At 42.4% G+C, this 21,278-nt stretch overlaps 1 protein-coding gene across 5 annotated transcripts in view; it reads right to left on the bottom strand.

Moving 5' to 3' along the window:
- Positions 1 to 21,278, bottom strand: part of tsc2 (TSC complex subunit 2) — a 34,102-nt gene that overhangs the window by 10,047 nt on the left and 2,777 nt on the right. The window contains exons 1-29 of one of the 5 annotated variants that reach the window (XM_020596032.1): positions 19,748 to 20,226; positions 16,961 to 17,145; positions 16,752 to 16,838; positions 16,130 to 16,240; positions 15,891 to 16,038; positions 15,117 to 15,234; positions 14,970 to 15,018; positions 14,256 to 14,381; positions 14,028 to 14,101; positions 13,785 to 13,911; positions 11,897 to 12,040; positions 11,674 to 11,811; positions 11,459 to 11,562; positions 11,240 to 11,321; positions 10,748 to 10,903; positions 10,028 to 10,147; positions 9,096 to 9,218; positions 8,894 to 9,000; positions 8,627 to 8,792; positions 7,925 to 8,047; positions 7,692 to 7,826; positions 7,349 to 7,538; positions 7,128 to 7,221; positions 6,929 to 7,031; positions 6,119 to 6,213; positions 3,439 to 3,579; positions 886 to 1,047; positions 622 to 783; positions 424 to 536 (exon numbers count right to left, since the gene is read on the bottom strand). In XM_020596032.1, coding sequence (XP_020451688.1) covers positions 424 to 536; positions 622 to 783; positions 886 to 1,047; positions 3,439 to 3,579; positions 6,119 to 6,213; positions 6,929 to 7,031; positions 7,128 to 7,221; positions 7,349 to 7,538; positions 7,692 to 7,826; positions 7,925 to 8,047; positions 8,627 to 8,792; positions 8,894 to 9,000; positions 9,096 to 9,218; positions 10,028 to 10,147; positions 10,748 to 10,903; positions 11,240 to 11,321; positions 11,459 to 11,562; positions 11,674 to 11,811; positions 11,897 to 12,040; positions 13,785 to 13,911; positions 14,028 to 14,101; positions 14,256 to 14,381; positions 14,970 to 15,018; positions 15,117 to 15,234; positions 15,891 to 16,038; positions 16,130 to 16,240; positions 16,752 to 16,838; positions 16,961 to 17,095 — 3,433 coding nt within the window. In that variant the 5' untranslated portion in view covers positions 17,096 to 17,145; positions 19,748 to 20,226. Of the gene's footprint in view, positions 1 to 423; positions 537 to 621; positions 784 to 885; positions 1,048 to 3,438; positions 3,580 to 6,118; positions 6,214 to 6,928; positions 7,032 to 7,127; positions 7,222 to 7,348; positions 7,539 to 7,691; positions 7,827 to 7,924; positions 8,048 to 8,626; positions 8,793 to 8,893; positions 9,001 to 9,095; positions 9,219 to 10,027; positions 10,148 to 10,747; positions 10,904 to 11,239; positions 11,322 to 11,458; positions 11,563 to 11,673; positions 11,812 to 11,896; positions 12,041 to 13,784; positions 13,912 to 14,027; positions 14,102 to 14,255; positions 14,382 to 14,969; positions 15,019 to 15,116; positions 15,235 to 15,890; positions 16,039 to 16,129; positions 16,241 to 16,751; positions 16,839 to 16,960; positions 17,146 to 19,747; positions 20,227 to 21,278 lie in introns of those variants that run through there. The other 4 variants (XM_020596033.1, XM_020596034.1, XM_020596035.1 and 1 more) reach the window with 4 other exon arrangements.

Raw genomic sequence — 21,278 nt, 5'->3', positions numbered from 1 at the left:
TGTTACTTATTTATCTACTTTATATTTCATTTGTATTTTGTAGCATTCATGTGGACGGCAAAGTAAGAATTTCATTGTACAGGGAAACACGTTTCCTAACTGTGCATATGACAAATAAACACTTTGACCTTGATCAGGAGTAGAGTGGGTTGTAGTCTAAAACCGATACAATAAAACAGACTTGAAGAGATAAAAGCCTGTCTGCACATCTGGAACACAAAAACCAGACAGCAGGAAGGAACACAACTCAAAAGCTGTTTTGAAAATATATTTTTAAAAATAGCACTAACTGCCTGCCTTATCATCCAACAGTGGTAACTTAGTATTAGACATTAGAAAGTTGTTTTCACTACCAAAGGCATAGTTATAGTCCAAATAAATGAAGAAGAGGCTCATCCTCAGGCCACAGCATGGGAAAATTACCTGACATGGAGCGGACCCGTATGCGTGTGGCTCTGCTGTGTTGCTGGCTTGACTGTGACTCCAGTTTGGCTGGAGCCTCTTTGGTTATTCGGGTGTGTAGTGAGGGATCTGACCTGCAGGACCAGGAGACAGAGAAATGATGATTTAAAACCAAAGAATGTGAGGACTTCTCATCATTTTTCTGTGAGTGTGTTTCACCTCGTCATTTCCCCTCCTCCTCCTCCCAGACGTTCAGCCATGTCCAGGCCCAGCAGTGCTTGTGTTCTGACCCCTCCGCTGGTTGTGATCGTCACCAGCTTGTTGCCCACGAGCCAGGTCAGACTGGGACCCCCTGCCAACAGGAACTCTGCAATGGGAGACCTAAGAGGACAAATTCATCACTTCTACAGACGTATAATTCTTTTACCAAAATGTGACAACCAGCATACAAGCACACAGAAAGAAAAACAAGCCTTTACCAACCTCTTGGGCAGTGCAGAGAAGTTGGAAAACACATAACGTGCCATCATGTCCAAACAAGTCTCAGTGAGCTCCAGGTGGACCGTCTTCAGCCCTTCATCTGCCTGAGTCACCGCATTTTCATCAGCGGAGCCCAGACTGCAGGTGGTGGTTGAGGTGTGCATCCTAGCGGAGGAAACAGAAAGAAGGGTAAACAACAGCAAGAGGTGAAGAGGGCGCACAGATGATATATTGTATTTCAGCATGTAATCAATGCACACAGAGACATGCAAGCTCTGAAATGAGAGAACAAAGACAGCTAAAGCTTTATATGCACACATGTGGAAGCAGCTGTGCATATGCAGTAAGATAACACTGTTTCATGCACATAAACACAGGTACACTGGGACATGGTATAAGTATGAGCTGTCACATCACACTCAATGTAAAATAAGCTCTGTAGGAGATTGAGGGGATCTTTGGTGTAACGTACTGATGCTCACTGTCACTAAACAGCAAAAACACAAACAAATTCAGGAGATGCATGGATGAATGTGCTTAACTGTGCACTAATGTTTCTGCTGAAGCCAAATCTCTTTGTTAGTGAACAGCACCTCTTTGTAGCCACAGCAACCATTGCTGCGGCTTCTACACACAAAGCCAGTTAAGAGCGCATTTACAGATATTAACATCAGTCTCAATCAGAAAATAAATGCACACTAACTGAAAACCGTGCTGGCTCCCTGCTCAGAAGAAACAGTGAAACTAAAAGAATGATTTATAAATACACTCAGATGACTCAATTCTCTCTTAACAGTATGCGATTCACACAGTGAATTAAAAGAACAAATATTAAAATAAATGGAGCAGAACACAATGATGGGAAGAATATAGAAAGATACCAATACAAAAGGATCTGTCCTTGGTGGATCCATCATGGTAAAGCGTTCTAGTTTTTTCTGTCTCAGCCTGATGAAAAAAATCAGGGGAAGGCTGTTTTGCCAGCAATGCATCTCAGCTGAAGATGAGTATTGTCAAGCTTTCATACACCTACAGCACAAGATTACATCCACGGTGTAAAATAGTGTAAAAGTCAGTCTGGTTTTAAAACGTCTGTGCGGATTCATTGATTCTGTCAGCAGGGACAGAAAAAAAAAAGAAAAAAAACTCTCACTCAGACCAAGTCCCAGTGTGTGAAGTAGCATCTTTTACACGCACACTTATACTTACCATTCTTCTACTAATGGTGATTCATTTTTCAGTTTGATGTCTAGTGGACACATACTCCAAACAACATGACCATGAAGTTCTAATGAATCATGTGCTGTCACGGTTCATTATAGGTGAACTGACACAGCTCAAATTAAAGCTGAATTTTATGGCATTTATACAAATTCAATGCTTAAAACATACATGTGTTATGGTCTTTTTTTTTGATATCACATCAAATTTAGATTACCTTAATGTCTAAAAGCTTAAACTATGGGCATGTTGTCTGAGATGACTCCAGTGTCCACCAGGAGACAGGCCTCAGTTTAATTACTCACTCAGTTGTTACTATTCAAGAGATACAAAATCAGCAGCTGGAGAAAACAGCAGTCATTTGGCAGCTGAAGCAGGTCTACACTGCAGTTGTTTAGCCTCTTAAAGTTCCCTGTTTCTCTCTCAAATTAAATACATTAAATATATTACATTACAAGTGTCCAACATTACAGTACTAGGCTTCCATCTCTTGGGTAGGAATGGTATGACACCGAGTCTGACAACTGCAGTGATAGATCACACGTGTCACTTGAGCACAACAGCCAAGCAGAGATCAGTATGAAGGTATAAAGATAAGTGAGGCAAAGACTGTGTAAACATGTGTGGTGATATGAATGACTTGAATCTGTATTTAAACTGTATTCAAAGTTCATATGAGCCCAGGTAGCACTAAAATCCCAAAATAGGAGATTGCCATGGTCATAGAAGCACAGTGTATGCTTGTGAGTGTATCAAAACAAAAACAAAAATATGTCAAGCAAGCAAACAGAGCTGTTGTGTTGCTGTGGTCCCTGTCAATGGCAGAGGAACCCAAATTCCCCTTTTGACCAGGAAAAGGGAACTGTAGGCTGCGGTTCCATCACTTTAGATACACATGCTTTGCACTGGTCCCTCCGGCCTTTCATTTACTGCTAGGCCAATCAAAAACCAGTCAGCAAAGCAAACAAAAAAGTGAAATCAAATACAAACAAAAATTTAATGAAAATAAAAACTGCAACATCAGTGTTAGAGCAAAATCAGAAAAAGACAGCATGGATCAAGACCAAGGTCTCCTGCATGCAAAGGAAAATCATTAGAACAAAATCTGCACGTGTATGATCGCAGCCAAAGACAAACGAAAAAGGTCAACACAAAAACCTTCCTCCAGCATGCACCACCCGCTTCAGATGTCCCTGGCATCAAACCACCCAGTGCCCACCCAACAAACTCCCATGACAATGGCCCTGCACCCCAACATTCATCCCATGGAGGAGGCAACAAGTGTTTGGGTTGTTGTTTATTTTTGTTTGTTTACCAAGAAGTCTCTTCTCTAACCTGCGGACCGCATGTTCGGAGACACTGATGCTGCGGGAGCGGAAAGCGTCCATGGCTGACAGGTCCCTCAGCTCTTTAACTGGAGAGCTGCTGCTATTGGCTACTGCTGCTGCCGCCTTCGTCACTTTTGCCACCCGCAGACTGGGTGGTGATGAGTACCCCATGGCAAAGGGTGAGGTAAATGGGCCCGGGTTGGCAATACCGTGGCAGTGGGCAGTAAGGGGGTGGGTCATCATGAGGGTGGAGATGGTTTGGGCACGTAGAGGGCAAGAGTGCAGTGTGCGGAGATGTACCGGGAGACAACAGGAATCGTCACCCAAGCACCAGAGCGACATGAGCGGTCACAAGAGGGCATACACCACGCAGATGGGGGAACAGGGTAAGGACAGGGCCAGCAAGGTCAAAGGGCAGAGGTCACAGGAGAGGGGAGGGGCCAGGAGCAATGAAGAACAGGTCCAGGATGACATGACCACCCCCCAAAACCACAACCACAACGCAGCACCCATTCGCAGGAGGCAGGGGAAGGGTCAAATGAAGAATTGCAAGAAAAACAAAACAAGGTGAAAATTAACAGCAGTGAACACTATGAATCAGATTACAGGAGAGTGAAGTAAGACAAGGAAGATAATAAAAAGGATAAACTAAAAGGAAAACAGACAAGCTACAGCAGAGGGTAAAACAGCTTCTGCTATTCGGAAAGAAAATACATACACAAAGTATTCAGGAGAGCAACCAACAAAATAAACATTATTTCACACAGCAGGTACATAGTGAAGCCAAGGAGAGGAGAAGTAAAATAGTAGGGATGGACTCAGCACAGGCCTGACACAAGTAAAGTTGAAACACAAGAAAAACAGTACATCCAATGGAAAATGAAATGCTGGGTTAAACATGAGGGTTGGAGCACAGCAGGTCTGGACTAAATGCTAAGAATTGGTTAAGCTACATCTATAAATACTGTTACTTTTTAATAGTTCAATATATTAAAAACCCCTCCAGGCAAAGGTTTGGACACATTCCCAATGAATTAAATGAGAAAGTGTACCCAATCATGTTACTGTTGTAGGTTGATTGTAGGTAGTAGGAGACAACTGGTGGCCCCCAAATTAAATCCTGACATCACAACTATTATAATCACATGACATGTTCTTATATTTAAATAAACTTGAAATGATCCATGTGAAATCTGACATGCAGAACCCCAAACAATAGTGGGCAATGAGCAGCACAAAGACAGATCACTAGGTGAATGGCAGCAATATGTAACACTGAAAATGGGTTGTTATGAAAGATCACTGAAAAATGATTTTAGCAACTATGAAAAGCTGTAACGAGGAGAGTTGGCAGCAAGGGCGTTCCGAGGTGTGAGGACCCAAACACAAAAAGACATATACAAAGAGGCTGCACTTGGGGTAAACTACACTGAAAATGGTCTCAAGTTTTTAATCAATAAATATGCAGATGTTCTGCGTTATCTCTTTTGCATACTGACTAGATGCCAGAAGTGGTAGCGCAAAATGTCTTCTCAAGTGTTGCTTGGCCTTGTGCCACCTGTTAAGTTGGCCAGACTGTAACTTCTCCTTATGACGATATAGCATGTTACTGGTATTAGCTACCGTGTAAGCCAGACGTCGTTCAGTACAATACTTAGTCTCCATTTTGTTGCCATTGTGCTGGAAAACCAAAGTACTGCCATACAACTGAGTTATAGTTCGATGGGGCATGCTCTATTAACACCTCCTCTTCTATTTATTTCTAGCCAGTGTATTACTAAACTGACTGCTGAAGTAGCGAGTGAATGTCATCAAGGCTCAGGTTATTCCTACTGCGCCCTCTAGCAGTAACATCACTGTCATTTACATCTACTGGGATTCCAGATTTAAGTGACTTCCTATTGTGACCCATTTCCTAGTTTTACAATGCCTATCGTCACATTTTTGGCCCGTGATATATCGTGCAACGGCACATCAGTACACCCCTGGTTACTTTTTTTTTTTTTTTTTTTTTACTTATACGACATGAGACGAATTAAGACACGAATAACTGACAAATATTCACACCCTGTACAGATGACAATGCTGAGAAAATCTTCCTTACACCTCTGTGTGAAAGACGATGCGCATTTCTCTTTGTGTACAGTAGAGTATGCTTTTACTGTGGTCATAAACAGTGGTCAGATGGTGAGATGTGACAGCAGAAGGAAAAAAACCAATAGTTTTTTTCCTAGGTTGTCACTCTATACGCGTTTTCATAAGGTACAGGTGGTGACCACAGTAACACAAATACCTGGATAATATAACACAATCCAACAGCCTAGAGAATAATACTACAGCCTCAAATATTACCATAGAGTTGACTCAAAATAGACAGGTGTTCATGTTATTTTGGCCACCCCCCTTATGTCAATCATGAGAAGTGGGTTTCAAATAAACAAAAACTGGGGCAGAAAGAACAAATTCAAAATGTAAAAAGCATAAACAATAAATAAGATGAATCAATGATCACCATGGCAACCTAAAAGAAGTAACTGCAACCATCATGCCATAGTACTAGCAATGCTGAGTCCCCTGTTACCTTGGCAACCCTAGCCCTCTTAAAACAAGAGTGGCCACAAGGGCAGTGTGTGGTGCTGCTGGATTGTACATCTGCTCTTGCAGCTGTGTGTGACCATATGCTTTACCTCTTGGGTCTTTCATTGAGGCTGGTGCTTCGAGCGCGAAACGGACTCTGCTCATGACCGTCATCAAACGGCAGCAGGGCATTGGAACGCAAACCCTGGAGAAAGACACAAAGACATGAATGTAAAAGCACAGAGATGCAAACCTGATATGTACTGTAGGTAAAGTGAATACATGGCCTACAGCACATTGTAAATAATGTCAAACGATTTAAGGACAAGACATTACATAGACTAACATTTAACAATTCAGCACCTTGCTGGAAACGTAAGGGAGATAAGGGTGTGTTTGCATTTTACATGCACCATGGACAAGCTCCAAAACAGCAGTAACAGAGTCTGAGCACAGTGACTTTCCAGAGTCTAGTTGTTACTCTCCGTTTCCAGTCTTTATGTTAAGCTAAGCTAACTGGTGCTAGCTGCAGACTTTGTATTTAAACACAGGCATGCAAGTGATATAGCTCTTCTAGCTCTTGGCAAGAAAGCAAATAAGCATTTTTCCCAGAATGCTGAACTAGCATAAAGCTATTAAGCCATTATCTCATAATGGTGGGAAAAAATATTTTCAGGGTGCCTGGATTCCCTTCTTTGTAAGACTGGCTGAGAGACTTAAGAACAGCTGCTGCATATAAAGTAAAATATTTCTTCAAGTGTAAATTTGTCTGTTATAGATGTATAAGCACGCTTTTGAAATTTGTCACGTGTTACATTGCCTGTATTTTTTTCTGAGTTACATTGGTAATATAATATTTCAAAGTAAAAACATCAAGCCATAAAAAATGATTAATATCAGAAAGTCAAACCATCACACACCTTTGTGATGTACTGAACAAAGTCCTTGCGGAAAGGGAGTCTGCAGCGTATGAACCACATGGCAATCACATGGTGAGCCAGGGACACAATGTACTGGTTGAACCTGAAGAAAACCACAGAAACATTAAGTCAAGAGTGTACAGGTGTGTGTTTGAAAGCAGGAGAATGCTTCTGTTCGTGTGTGGCTGTGAGCACTTACTTGGAGGGATTAGTGTAGGGTAGAGAGATGGCAAACACACTGACATACTGCTCCGCTACAAAGTTGGCATACAGATGGGGCAGGCGCACCAGAGCTATGAAAGAGAAGAACATATATGATGTCTTTATACATCTGAACAAAAGTTAACGTTACTAACTGACCTTGACCAATCCACAGTGCTAAGGAAATTTTAAGTTTTGAGAAAATCTCAGGGGACTCACTGGAGAGGAACTCAAGCATAGGAGATGCCATGGCAACAGTGGCGGAGATGTGGGTGAGCTTGACAATAAGAGCAGGGAGGAGCTTGATCATGATGTCTGGCATCTCCACTGTGCACATTGTAAGGGCCACTACACATTGCTTGGCACAGCGGTAAATGAAGCCGGCCTCAAGGCACTGAACCAGCTCTCTCTGCAGAGGGGAAATTAAATCAATTAATTTGTGGCCCAGATGTGGATATTCTTGCGCCAAACCTGATAGTGAGTCAACCCAATATTCAGAATTCAGGACATGCTAGAAACTACGCTAGATACCTTATCGCATCTTCTACATTATGACTTGTACCTGTCTCAGCTGCTCCAGATAGTTGTGATATGAGGAGATCGCTGTCAGGGCAGGAACCACCGCCAGCTGAACATCAGTGCGAGAAAAACCCTCTGGGGTGTTTTTCAGGCGCTCCGATATCAGCCGATCTGTCACCTACAAGCATACAGACAAAAAAAAAGAGCAACATTTAAAGGCAGTTTGCTTAGACTGGTAAATATAGATTGGTATGCACGTGGCTTTCTTTGCAATACCATGCAGCAGAGTGTAGAACAGAGCTGGTCCAAGCTGCATGGTGAGGTCAGCAGCAGCACTTTGTACTGCAACATACATGGCAGCTTGTCAAGAACGAGCTTCAGCACCTTCCAATCTGTCTCCTGCAAGCGCAAAAAAAAGATAGCAGGGAAATCACTGTACTCATTTGCTAAGTGTATCTGACTGGACCATTAACCATTGCCTCCACAAAAAAGTGCAGACACAGTTTAAATGTAGAATTTCTATTAATGCATGCCACTTATCTGTGAGTTGAACACAATCGTTTTGAGTATGTGTGTTAAGGTTGCAACAGTATGAAATTTTCACAGTATATTAACATCTTAGGAAATATCAAGGTTTCATGGTATTACACAATTACTATTGTTATCAGCTACAGGTGGCACAGAGGCATGGTGGCTGCCCCACAGCAAGAAGGTTCCGGGTTCAAGCCCCGCCTGACCCAGTGCCTTTCTGTGCGGGGTTTGCATGTTCTCCCTGTGCCTGCGTGGGTTCTCAACAGGTACTCTGGCTTCTCTGACAGTGTGTGGGGTTGTTTGTCTACATCTCAGCCGTGTGATAGACTGGCGACCTGTCCAGGGTGCACCTAGCCTCTCACCCAATGAGGTATGACAACTGTTAATTTTCATACCATGGTATACCGTGAAATTGAGATACCACTGCAGCCCTACATATGTATGTACCATCTTGAGGCACTGCAGGATGACGCTAAAAGCAGGTGAGTAGGGCAGGCAGGCTGAGCGGATCGAGACTGTTGAAGGGGGAGGAGCAGTGGGGGGAGCAGGGCTGCCAGCAGGAGGAGATGTTGAACCTGCTGACTTCTTTTCACTAACTCGCTTTTCTGGCTCCCTGAAAAAAGCAAAAAACACAATCATTATTAAGCTGACTGAATTTTAAAGAGCAAAACAGCAGGTATGAGGTGTCACAAGAGTGCGTGAGTGCATCCTCACCCTGTGTCACAGTAGCAGTAAGGGCTGAACCTCATCACTCTGTCTTTGTTGGGGACTCCAAGACGGTGAAGAGAGTCTGCACGCATCATCAGGAAGAACTCAAACACCTGAAGCACAGAGAAAGTTAAAACTAAACAAATCATGTACATTATAAATACAGTAAGAGATGCACACTTTTGCATAAAAAATGAATTAACCCTACCTGTATTCTAATACTGGAAGCAATAGCTGAGCAGTACTTGTTCTTGTAGTGAAGCTGCAGGTGGCTGATAAGCAGCTCATAAACACGACTGGCATGGCTGGCTGGTAGGCTGTAAAGCTTGCTCTGCCAGGAGAGAAAAAGGAGGTTCATCGCCCAAAGTTCATACCAGGTTCAAGTACTCAAGTTTCCACCTGAATCGCCATAACATTTTTAATTGCTGTTTTTCCATAACTTGACGAGCCTTGAGTTAAAAATCAAAATGAAAAGAAGCTGACAACCATCATTAGTTAGGATATTTATTCCTTATGTCCTTTCGGCTGCATTTACATATAACTGATGTTTAAACAATATCAAACAAAAATTACCACTTTGCAGTTGTATGCCTCTACAAACCAGTGAAAACATTAAGGTTATAAGAAAATAAAAATAGAGTTCCAACTTCAGACCCTTCTTAATAAATTGTCTTTGTGCCTCTGTGCCAGCAAAAGTCGCAGCCAGAGGCATTATGTTTGAGTCTACTTGGACTCAAACATGAACTGATTATATTTTGGTGGTCAAAGGTCAAGGTCAGTGACATCTGTCCCATTCCCCTGATTTTGACTGGTTGGTGGAGACGTACAACTGCAAAGCTGTAATTCTAGTTCCTGAAATAACACCAACACGAATCTTAAAAAATAACAACATTCGAATGAAAAGAGTTGTTGCTCTCTGTCGAACGTGACTGTTATGTCTCTGAGATGTAAGATGTGTTCAGTAACCACACCAAACAGTGGTGTACAAACACAGCCTGGAGTGCACATCTACATCACTAGAGCAAGGTCAGTGATAGAGCCAGTGTAGGTCTGGACAAAAGATTTTTAGCTGCTGTTAAATTGGTCTTTAACATCACCTTGGTGAATCTAGTCTTTAATATCTACATGTGTGTACTGTACCTGCAGGATTTCCAGCAATCCCAGTATAGCAGTCCTGACATCCTCCATAGGAGACTCTGCCATGGGGTCTCTCTCGGAAACCTCCAGGGCTCCTGAACACACCAGAGAGCGACTGGCCACCTAAAGAGAAAACAAACACTGAAACGATCTTGTCTTGGCTACAATGAAGAGAATGAAGGCTACGTTCACAATTCAAAGCCAATTCTGATTTAACCGTCAGATCCAATCTTTTGTGTTGATAGTTCACATTCATGTTTGTAAGTGTCAAGTATGGTGTGAACGCCAGCGAGGTCATACACGGCCACACGTTCAGATTTAACTGAAATGTGAATCCGTACATACCAGAATAACAACAATAATGACAACATCATTTGTCCAAAAGGCAAATCGTTTCCACAAAAACTGCCTGATTAAAACATGGTCCTCCCAGTTTGGCTTGATCAGAAACTTCTCTATAAATGTCCAACAAATGTAAAACATCTCCATTGACCTCTGTCACTGTCATGCTCTCCACCAGATTTACTTTTACCAGTCTGTAAGGGACCGGCACTGACTGATGACTACAGGTGATATGTGCATGTGCAGAGGAGAGAGACGCTGAAAAACACATGAATTCCAATCTGACAGCAGGAGGAGTGGTAATGTGAACACATCCTATGTGAAGTTCCAAGTGAGATTAAGGGTGTGTGTGTGTGTGTGTGTGTGTGTGTGTGTGTGTACCCTTTCAATGATGTCCAGCAGGCCGGTGAAGTGGTGTGTATTGCAGCCCTCAGCGAGGTCCACCAGTAGCTGTGTGGCCTGTTTTCTGACGGCCAGGTCCCTGTCTTCAGCTATCCCACAAAGATGGGGGATCACCGCCATTTCAATCAGCTCATCCTGGAATAAGTCAGCAAACAATGAGGAATTTTAATGATCTATACATCGGAGCAAACTGTATCAAATAGCACAAATCAGTGCACAACAGCAAATACACAGTGTACACAATTATTAATATCCAAAACAGAACCGGCTATCGAAACCCAGCCTTATCTAATGGTCAACAGTTCAAAACAGACATCTTAACATCTTCAGTTATCTTACACGAAAGACAACAAAGATTTATTAACCCTGAATCTGACCAGTGGAATGTGCATACATACAGAGTAGCTGACAATGGATATGACAGTTAATAAGAATGCAAACGTGCGAGTGCCTGTGTGTGAACATACAAACCTCGTACAGCTGTCGGTTGGTACTGAGAACAAAGGACAGGATATGAAGCACTTTGATCCTTATCACACTGCGAGTATCATTCCTTTCAGAGAGACAGTGAGATGACAAAGAAGGACATGAAACGTTACAACACGGCAAGACAAGACAGGGATCAAGGTTATAACTCAAATAAAATATAAAATGTTGCACGCTGAGGTACTGGATGTGTGAGCGTCCTACCTGAAGAATTTCTCCATGAGGCGGTGAAGGCTCTGAATCCAGCCATCCTTGGCTGGCTGGATAGACTGGGCCCTGTACGAGATGAGCGTCAGCACTGATGCATCCTGTCTCACACACACATGCAAGAGCAATATTAGAAAAGCAGCAGCTGTATGTAAAAGAATGAAATGACAGTACAGAATGGCACAGATGGAGAAAGCCTCAAAAGAACTAACAGGTCTCTTGTCAGCACATTTCTCCACCAGACTGAAGAACTTCTCTGTGGAGCCGTGGTAACCACCCTGCTCATACAACTCTTCTACTGTGGTCAAGAGCTCATAGACAATGGCCTTCAGCTCTCCACTGCTTATTGTCTGGAATGCAGATGATGCACATCATAAGTCAAATAAGAACTGGTATTTCATTGTGTGTGCTTACACGTGCGGTATGTACATGTACCTGGATCTGCAGGAGCAGCTGATCTATGATGCCCAGCAGTATGTCCCAGGTGACCACCTGCAGCTCTTTGCCATACTTCTTGATCAGTCTGGTGATGGAGAGGACGATTTCATAGGACACCACCTCATTGGCACACAACATGGCCTGAGTAGCAGAAGTAAAACACCAACCGATTTATTCCAAACATTGTGCTGTTGCTAATATATTTCTCATTATTTGTCTCAGCTCTTCTATATCGCTGACAGGCGGACGGACAGACAACAACAAAGAGCCTCCAGCTATGGCTATCACTAGCACGGAGGTGTACGAAAGCGATGCAAACAGTACAGACTATAATGAAAACATTTCTGGGAGCAAAGCTGGGACACACATGTTGCTATAATTTGGTAATTAGCGGAACTGAAAAACAAGCTTACATGTACAGTAGGTTTTCTGTGTGCTTGTTTGTGTTTTCCATATTTGCAGCATTTTTTGTTCTCTTACTTTGCTTGTTGTGAGTTCTCAGGGCCACCATACTGCTCTGAAGTTCACATTTTTACACAAACAATATTAGAGGTGAAACAATCGGTAAATCAGCGAGTGGTCACAGAAAATGAGTGGGCACCAATTTTCATAATCAATTAAAAGTTTGCCATATAATCTAATAAATATTTATTTTTTATTAGTACAACAGCACAGCGAATATCGTTAGGGTTAAACAATACATGAAGGTTTAATACGTCAGCTTGGGCTTCAGAAAATTATGACAGGTTTTTTTCAGTTTTATGATATTTTTAGACCAAATTAATAACACAGAAAATAATTAGATTATCTATTAATGAAAATAACCATTAATGCAGCCCCAGACAACGCACTATGTTGTATAACAAAAACAAAAACGTCTTATGTGGCTATTATGCAATAAGTAATATGGTCAAGTGGCCATAACAATGTGCTTAGAACTAGACAGCACTAGGGGAGTACATACCTCCGCCAAGGGGTAACTCCATTTTCCCATAATGCCATAAAAGCAATATTTCCATGATAGTTTAGAATGATGCTGATAGCATTATTGGTTTGAAAGTTATAAAAACAAAAAAACAGACATGACAAACATCTACTCATTGATTTAGGGGTAAAACAGGGATTTCAATGAGGGGAGTGCGAGAAAAGAGGTCTGCACTGGAACACAGTCCTTCCCTCCTCTAGAGACCAAAAAGAGAAAATACAATGGAAAAGCAAAGTAGGATGGGCCACGTGACGGTTAAGGGAAGCAAAAGGTGTACTGCTTTTTAGGTTCTGACAATGGAAATGCAGCTTTAATGTGCAGATGGAACACTGGCGTCCTCGCTGACAGACTACTGTGCTCTGAACGAGACGTAGCTGCCTGCTAACAGACATTTTGGTCAGTTAACGAGCACTCACATCTCTGAAAATGTCGGAACAATTTCTATTACCAGGATAGACTGACCACATATTCTCCAAGTGGCTACTGTGTCATCTGAAACAATGCAAAAATATTATAAAATAGCACAATACCAGTTCTACTGATGAAAATGTTAGCAGCTTTGAGTCTGTCTCTGTGTTTATGCTCAAAGTGACCAGCAGCGCAGCCACGTACTTTGACCATAAGGGGGCTCACATACAGTCAGCAGCCTTTAGAGCACTCACAATGGTTAATAATGTTTAAAAATATTCATGTATCCAAACTATTGTACAGATCAGCACAAAAATTTGCTCAATCCATCAACCATACCCTATCCCTCCCAAAAATTTTATCAAAACCGTTCATTATTTTTTGAGTTAGAATATTAACAAACCAACAAGTGCCAGCAAAGCTATAACCCCTACCCATGACAAAGGGAATCAGAACAAGAATGCATGTACTGTATGTGTATATGTGTGTTACCTTGCAAAAAGATGGAAGAACCAGTGTGGGGGTGTTTTTCAGGGCAGGGAGTCTATGTGCGCCCCACAGCGCCATTCCTACAAAGAATACAGCTCCTCTCAACAATGGTGCATCCTCCATGTACACCCTGGTGGAAATCACAGGTAGTTAGAGGGACATGCATAAAGAGGAGAGCAATACCCTCTCCACAGTAATACAGATTTATTAAAGCACCACAAGCTCTGGAACACTGAGGAACAATACCTCTCCTCCATGATGCGGCACATGGTGTAAATAGCACTGTGGCCGAGGTGAGTCCCCAGCACCTTCCTCATCAACTGGAGACGCAGAGAGCAGGACAACAATAGAGACCAATGCACAACGGCAGAGGAGGAGAGGAGACCAGGACAGACCGTTATTAATTAGCAAGTGTGAAGACTTCAAAACAAAAGAAAAAAGTATATACACTGTATATTTATGTGATCCTCTCACCTTCCAGCAAGATTCACAAAACTCCTTGACGTTGACTGTCCGACAGAGTGTAATTATGAAGACAGTGAGAGAGTCTGAGGGCAGGCAGTTGTAACACACCACAGCATCCAGTACTTGTAGTGCTACCTGAACACAACAATACAGACCATGACACAAATAAAATGCAAATCCTGTTTTCATACTAGTGTTTACAGTATTCCACTGAAGCATAAACATAATCCCCACTATATGGGTGTGTAATGCTGTTGCCCATTATAAAACAGGACTACTTCAATATATCTGCATGCTTAGACACTCAGACTGACTGACTGACTCCAGCCCTGGCAGTTTAAAATATTCAGGATGCTCCATTACTGTACTGTACCATTTCAGAATCAGAAATCACGGGTGAAATAAATCTCTTCCCTCAGTGCCTGCAGGTTTCTTTTAGTGCCAATAAATACACATTCAGCAAGTACGATACACATGTTGATACGTGAGGCCCACTCAAGTTCTTATCGATAAATCCTTTTTCTTTCTCCTGATTATGGTTTACGTGATGGCTTTAGACCAGTAACAACAGCTGTAACTTTTGAGCAGAGCAGCATGTACTGTTGAATGATAACAAGATGACCGAACAAAGAAAGTGCTGATTGTTCTTGAGCTCACACTTGAAAACATGTTGCACTGCAGTTATGCTCGGTTGAGTGAAGTGACAGAAAAACAAATACCCACCTCAATATCTGTAGAGGATGTTGTTCTATTGCACAAGAGACATATTTTCCTACATGGAGCACAACGGAACACACAAAAAAAGCTAGTTAACAACATTTCCCATATAAAAGAAAAACTAAAGTGTGTCTCTTTGTCTGTCTGACTTACTGGACCATGATGGAGACATTTTGGTCCAGGTAGCAGCTGTTAAACTTCACCAGATTCACAAGAACATGAAGAAAATCTGAGGTCAGACCTATGTCCATCCACAGGAGGACAAAGCGTGCTGGGGAAACACAAGGAAAAAAAACAACGAGGTGTACAGAAGACCAGTCATGCCTTTACAAGCACTAATGTGGTTCATATTAAAATGAATCTCTGCCTCTACCAGTAGAGGTGCAGCAAATCAACAAACCTGATGGATGGGATCAGATCACAGACTTTGAGTCATGGATTAGATCATTTTTCAAGTAAGAAAATTTTAATTTCAGACTGTGCTGGTTAAACTTTGCGATTAAACTGCGATGTGCTGTATCGTGGGTGTGGATCTGTTCGGGTCACCTACGATCCACCACACCACTAAGTTTTCTTTAAAAAAAAACTCATCATATCATTGCCCAAAGTGCAGGGGCATTGGTAAGATACAACCTGGAAAATGTGTTCATTTCAACACAAAGACAACTTAAAATACAAAAAAAAGAACAGTGATGACAAGCTGAAACTAATTAGCTCTGACATGAGATGTACAGTATAAAGACAGCGAACAACGAGCACTAACTAGCATGCAACCCAATACAAGTCAGTGCTTATTCTGCATTTGAAGTCAGTGGAATCTAAATAAAAAAAAGTTGCAGCTCATAACCAAAAGGACTACACTGCTGAATTAAAAAATAACCCAGTGTAGATTTAACAGTACATTAACATCTTTCTGTAGAGTTTTACCTATGTCCTCCTCCAGGTATGTGATGTCCTTCCCATTCTCTGTCAAGGCCTTGAAGACTTCCAGTCTATCTGAGAGGTCTTCATTGCATGGCTGGTAGTCTCTGATCACCTTGAAAAAGTAGGCTCTCAGAGGGCCGAGTCGCTCCCCCTTCACACAAACCATGAACATCCCTTTAAGAAAATACAACTAAATCTACATTTTGTAACCTCTCCTGTGTGTGTGCGGGGCATGTGTATACCTGTCCCTGTATAATGGCCCTCAGCAGCTGCAGAACAGCATGTCTGGCCTCAGGTGGCTGTTCTGGAGTCAGCATGTCCTCCACAGCTTTCCATACTGCCTCCACTGCATGCTGAAAACCACATACAGTGGAACCTTGGATTGCGAGTAACCTGGTTTGCGAGTGTTTTGCAAGATGAGCAAAAATTTTGAATGGATATATGAGCGAGGTCTCGCAATACGAGTAGTACGTACACTTTGTCTGCCAAGTGTCACGTGACACACGACACAGCTGAGCCAATGGTTCTCGCGCTTCACTCGTAGAGTCAATATCTGTACTGTAACAATGGCCCCTCACGCCAGCCACGATTCTTTTCAAAGGTCAAGTGCGGGTTAATTTGTTTAATTTTTACTTTATACTGTATTTTGTATTGCTGTAATCATTTTTATATGGATAAGTGGTTGTGGAACGAATCATCTGAGTTTACATTATTTCTTATGGGGAAATTCACTTTGATATACGAGTGCTTTGGATTACGAGCACGTTGCCGGAACGAATTATACTCGCAATCCAAGGTTCCACTGTACAGTTACACAGAGCATGTACTGCTATATCACACATATCACAACTGGCACAGACTCACCTCCTCAAACCTTTTTGTTTTGGCCAGATCGCAGACATGGTTCATCATGCGAACACGGTTGCTCAGCCCGCAGTCGGCGTGGAGCTCCTGAAAGAGACAGAGGTGAAAAATAAGGCTGTGACATGGCATGATGGGAAAGAAATAAAAATCATTGTGAGTTTTAGTGTGTATGAACATGCACAGATGTTTAGACAGTCTCTTCTGCACACCCTGATGATGTCAGTCGTGATGATAAACTCGGACGGTTTGGCGTCACTCTGTTTACTGGGTGGACGCGGGGTTCCCAGTCCAAAGATCCCCTTCACCTTGTCCTTCAGACTCTCCTTGCTCGGTTGTTTATTCATGGCCCAGCCTGAAGGGGTGACGCACTAAACAGGCTGGGAATGACGGCTGCCTAAGGAAGCAGTAACACACATTTAGAAGTTTTACAACAATCATAACGCAAAACCCAAAACCTAAAGGCAAGAAGATGAGATTAACCTTTATTAGCCCCACAACAGGGAAATTCACAAGGCTACAGCAGCAAAGGGATAGAAACAAGGCAGTCAGTGGTAAACGTAGAAAAAGTAGCAGACAATATATCAATATAAGCAATACAAAATATAATAATCAAATTAATCAGGATAATCATAATAAGGACAATCATCTTTATTTGGCCAAGTATGTTACACACAAGGAATTTGTTTCCATTACAGAACCGAGGCAGCCATCTGCAGCGCCAAATCAACCGATGGCTCTAACCATCAGGGGCACTTTTGGGGTTCAGCGTCTTGCCCAAGGACACTTCAACATGTGGACTGCAGGCACTGAGATTTGAACCTCTGACCCTCCAGTTGGGAGATGACTGCTCTACCCACTGAACCACAGTCGACCCGACTGTAAAACTAATATTTACATATAATTGCGCACGGGCCTACTGGGAGCAGTGCTGGTTGTGCAGCTTGACAGCAGCAGGAAGGAAGGACCTGCAATAATGCTCCCTCATGCACTTGGGGTGAAGCAGTCTGTCACTGATGGAACTGCCCAGTGCTGTCAGAGTCTCATGCATGGGTTGGGAGGCCTTCTCCAGCAGCAATGCTAACTTAGCTAATCCTCTTGTCTCCCACCACCTGCACTGGGTCAAGGGGACTTCCCAGGACAGAGCTGGCCCTCTTGACAAGTTTGTCTAATCTCTTCCTGTCTGCGGTCAAAATGCTGCCACCCCACCACCCCAGCAGACCACTCTGTAAAAGATTACTGATACCACTATTACACCTGACTAAGCACCTGACTTTCTCTAACTTAGACTCAATGTGGCTCACCAGTTAGGAATCAGATGGAAACCCACTGCTACTGTTCAGTTACTTACTTTGTAAAAAGACTAGATGAATATAGGCTAAATATGTGTCTGCATGACAGCACAATATTAGCTATAGCTAGAGATAAAAGTTGACAGAAAGTAACATCCCTGTGACTGGGTGCCGAACAGCACCAATTGACAAAAACTGCCAATCATTTTCACAGGACCATTTTCTGAAAGAAAGTACTTCTCCTTAAAACTTTTTGCAGTGACTTGGGTGTATTATTAAGAGTAGCCAAGATGTGTATTTTTTCACTGCGTCATAAAAGCTGTCTCTGCACACCTGAATGAGCAGCACAACCGGATAACAAATGGAAAACACCCACAGTATAACCGGACTAGCCTACTTTACCTGTAATGTCTACTTTAAAGCCTTTCATTTTTGGAGAGTGTGGAGTTATTCCATGGATGATCAAATCAATGCATTTGATGGACACGGTGTGTGTTTTGTTGTCTGTTTTTTGTCAGACACAAGAGGAATTTGACTCTGGTACATCAGCTCTCAATGTGCATGTGCATGTGCATATCCCCATGCAAGGGGCAAGTAAACAGTAAACCAATATAAGGCTAGTATAACAAGATAAGCAGTATTAACAGCAACAAACAGTGCAAACAATGCAAAATAACTAGTATAAACAGGCAGTAAACAATGCAAAGGAATGCTTATTTATGATGAATATTTGTGTTTTGCGCATTTAACTATCTATGTCTGCACTTTGATAGTGTGATGTTTCATAGATAAGGATTTTCATTAGGACAATGGTTGTCTGAAGTGGTCAGCTAGCCAGTTGTTGATACATCAGTTTAGTCAGATGATGACAAAATTAACTGCTGACACAGCCATGTGATGTGCTGCAATTATTGTGTAAAATAGCATGTGCCCATGTTACTATTCTGTTACAATGAAGCAGATTTTCTTTTTTTGATGCTGACAATATTAGCAAAGGTGAACACTGATTCAGGATCTTATCTCTCCTTCTTGTCCCATTTATGTGGATGCCAAATTGTGTGTTTCCACTACAGAGCTCTGTACCTCTGTGGGACTTCTAACCTGGAGTGTCCATTTATTGTTATGAATTGTGTCTAATCTATAAAGTGTTGTCTGCTATTGTACATCTCACTCTCTCAGTGGTAAATACTTCCCTGTGCCTGAAACTGAACCAGAACAGGTAAACAAGTTAATAAGTTTCTACCTCTATGGCTCCATCACGAGACCACTAGAGGTAAATCAGAGCAATGTATTGTTTAATTTGGCTGAACAGAACCTTTAAGACTCACTGCCAGTATTATTCAGCAGTAAAGTTTGGAGTCCCAGCCAGTTAAAGTGTAACCCAGGGTGCAGGTTTTAAGACTGCTGTCATGTGGACTTGACAGAGACAGAGGGGAGGGGAGGAGACAGACAAGGACTGCTCTGTTTCAGTTCAACAGCAGCCACCACAGCGGTGCAAGGTAGCCTCCAACCACAGCAAATTATGTCTATGCACACTAGACAACACAAACAAGACATAATCAGGGAAAATGCTCAATGGCGCCACTGAACCCTTAGCGACGTTTTACATTGCTTGTGATGGGCTAGCATTGTTCAGTGGTATTCAAGGTTTGATAGCTTAAAAACAACGCCCCCTCCCCCTTCTATCCCTCACCCCTCTCCCCTCACCTTACAAAATTTGAGTCGCATTTAGTCACAGCTTCATCCACATGCAGCCAACAAACCGCCTGTGCCCCTGTATTGTTACGACTCTCTGTCTGCCGCCGAAAGCTTGTTTTCGTCCAAGCTCAGTCCACCACTCCTGAACCGGATGGTACAATAATGCTCGAACAGGAACACTTCCTACAAAAACACGATTTTTGCCGCATGCGCTGATGGGAAATGTAGTTCAAAGTTAGCTAAATCCAAGTTTGCTAAATGCAAACTATGCTAAAGTAGATTTGTTTGTGTTTTTGGTATTAAGACAAATGAAGAGCAAAATAGTACGATACTGTTTTCGACGTCCCGTAAAATTGCTTAAGTGCCGAGTGACATATATATATATAATAACTAAAATTGAGACGTGACCAAACAGATAAGTTATCACATAGCTAAACATAGCGACAGTGTTGAAGTTGGTTTCTCATTGGAGTCAAGCGCCGCACTGTGGCCAGGGTGCCTGTGAGTGGAGCTTTTGAGTGGAGTGTATTGCTTTTAAGTATTGAGCTTTCATTGTGTTACTGGGGGTACACTGTCATATAAATGTCAACAAGATCATTAAAGCATTTACTTGATAAAATGTAGAGAAGCAAACACTGTGGATAGTGAGTAGCTAAAAGAAGACCTGTCATTTGTGCAGTCCTAAATCGCAAATTCTTACAATTAAAAGTACCGTATACCAGTGGTCCCCAACCCCCGGGCCGCGGACCGGTACCGGTCCGTGGATCAATTGGTACCGGGCCGCACAAGAAATCATTAATTATTTCCGTTTTATTTATTATCTGAGTCTGAACGATCTTTTATTTTGAAAAATGACCGTATTCTCTCGGTTACATCTCGGTCACTTGAGCGCCAAAACTGGCTTACTTGTGCGACATATTCAGCCTGCTCAATGAACTCAATCTGTCACTTCAGGGGAAAATGACAACTTTCTTCAAGTTGACAGATAAAGTAGTTGCATTTAAAGCCAAACTGGATTTGTGGGGACGGCGCGTCAACAGAGGCATTTTGGACATGTTTCAAACATTAGCGGGGATTTTGGGTGAGACTGAGCCTGAGCCTTCATTCTCCCAGCTGGTGCACGATCACCTGTCTTTGCTTATAAAAGAGTTCGAGCGCTACTTCCCAACCACAAAGGACCCACGAACTGCCAAGGAATGGATCCGCAACCCATTTGTCAACAAACCAGGTGAATCCAGCAGGTCTGTGCAAGAAAAAGATCAACTGCTGGAGATCGCAAATGACGACGGCCTTAAAAGTATGTTCGAGACAACAACTCTGTCGGTGTCCTGGATTAAAGTCATGACAGAATACCCTGAGATCGCCACCACAGCACTGAAAACCCTGTTGCCATCTCCGACATCCCATCTGTGTGAAGCGGGTTTTTCTGCAGTGACAGCAACCAAAACAAAACAACGGAGTAGACTGAACATAAGCAACACACTTCGGGTGTCATTGTCTCCTATTACCCCCAGATGGGACCATCTCGTTGCAGAGAAAC

Source organism: Monopterus albus, unplaced genomic scaffold (genome assembly GCF_001952655.1).
Source record: "Monopterus albus unplaced genomic scaffold, M_albus_1.0 scaffold29.1, whole genome shotgun sequence".
Classification (NCBI taxonomy): domain Eukaryota; kingdom Metazoa; phylum Chordata; class Actinopteri; order Synbranchiformes; family Synbranchidae; genus Monopterus; species Monopterus albus.
Note: the sequence above shows the minus strand (reverse complement) of the source record. Positions and strands in the feature narration are given on the sequence as shown.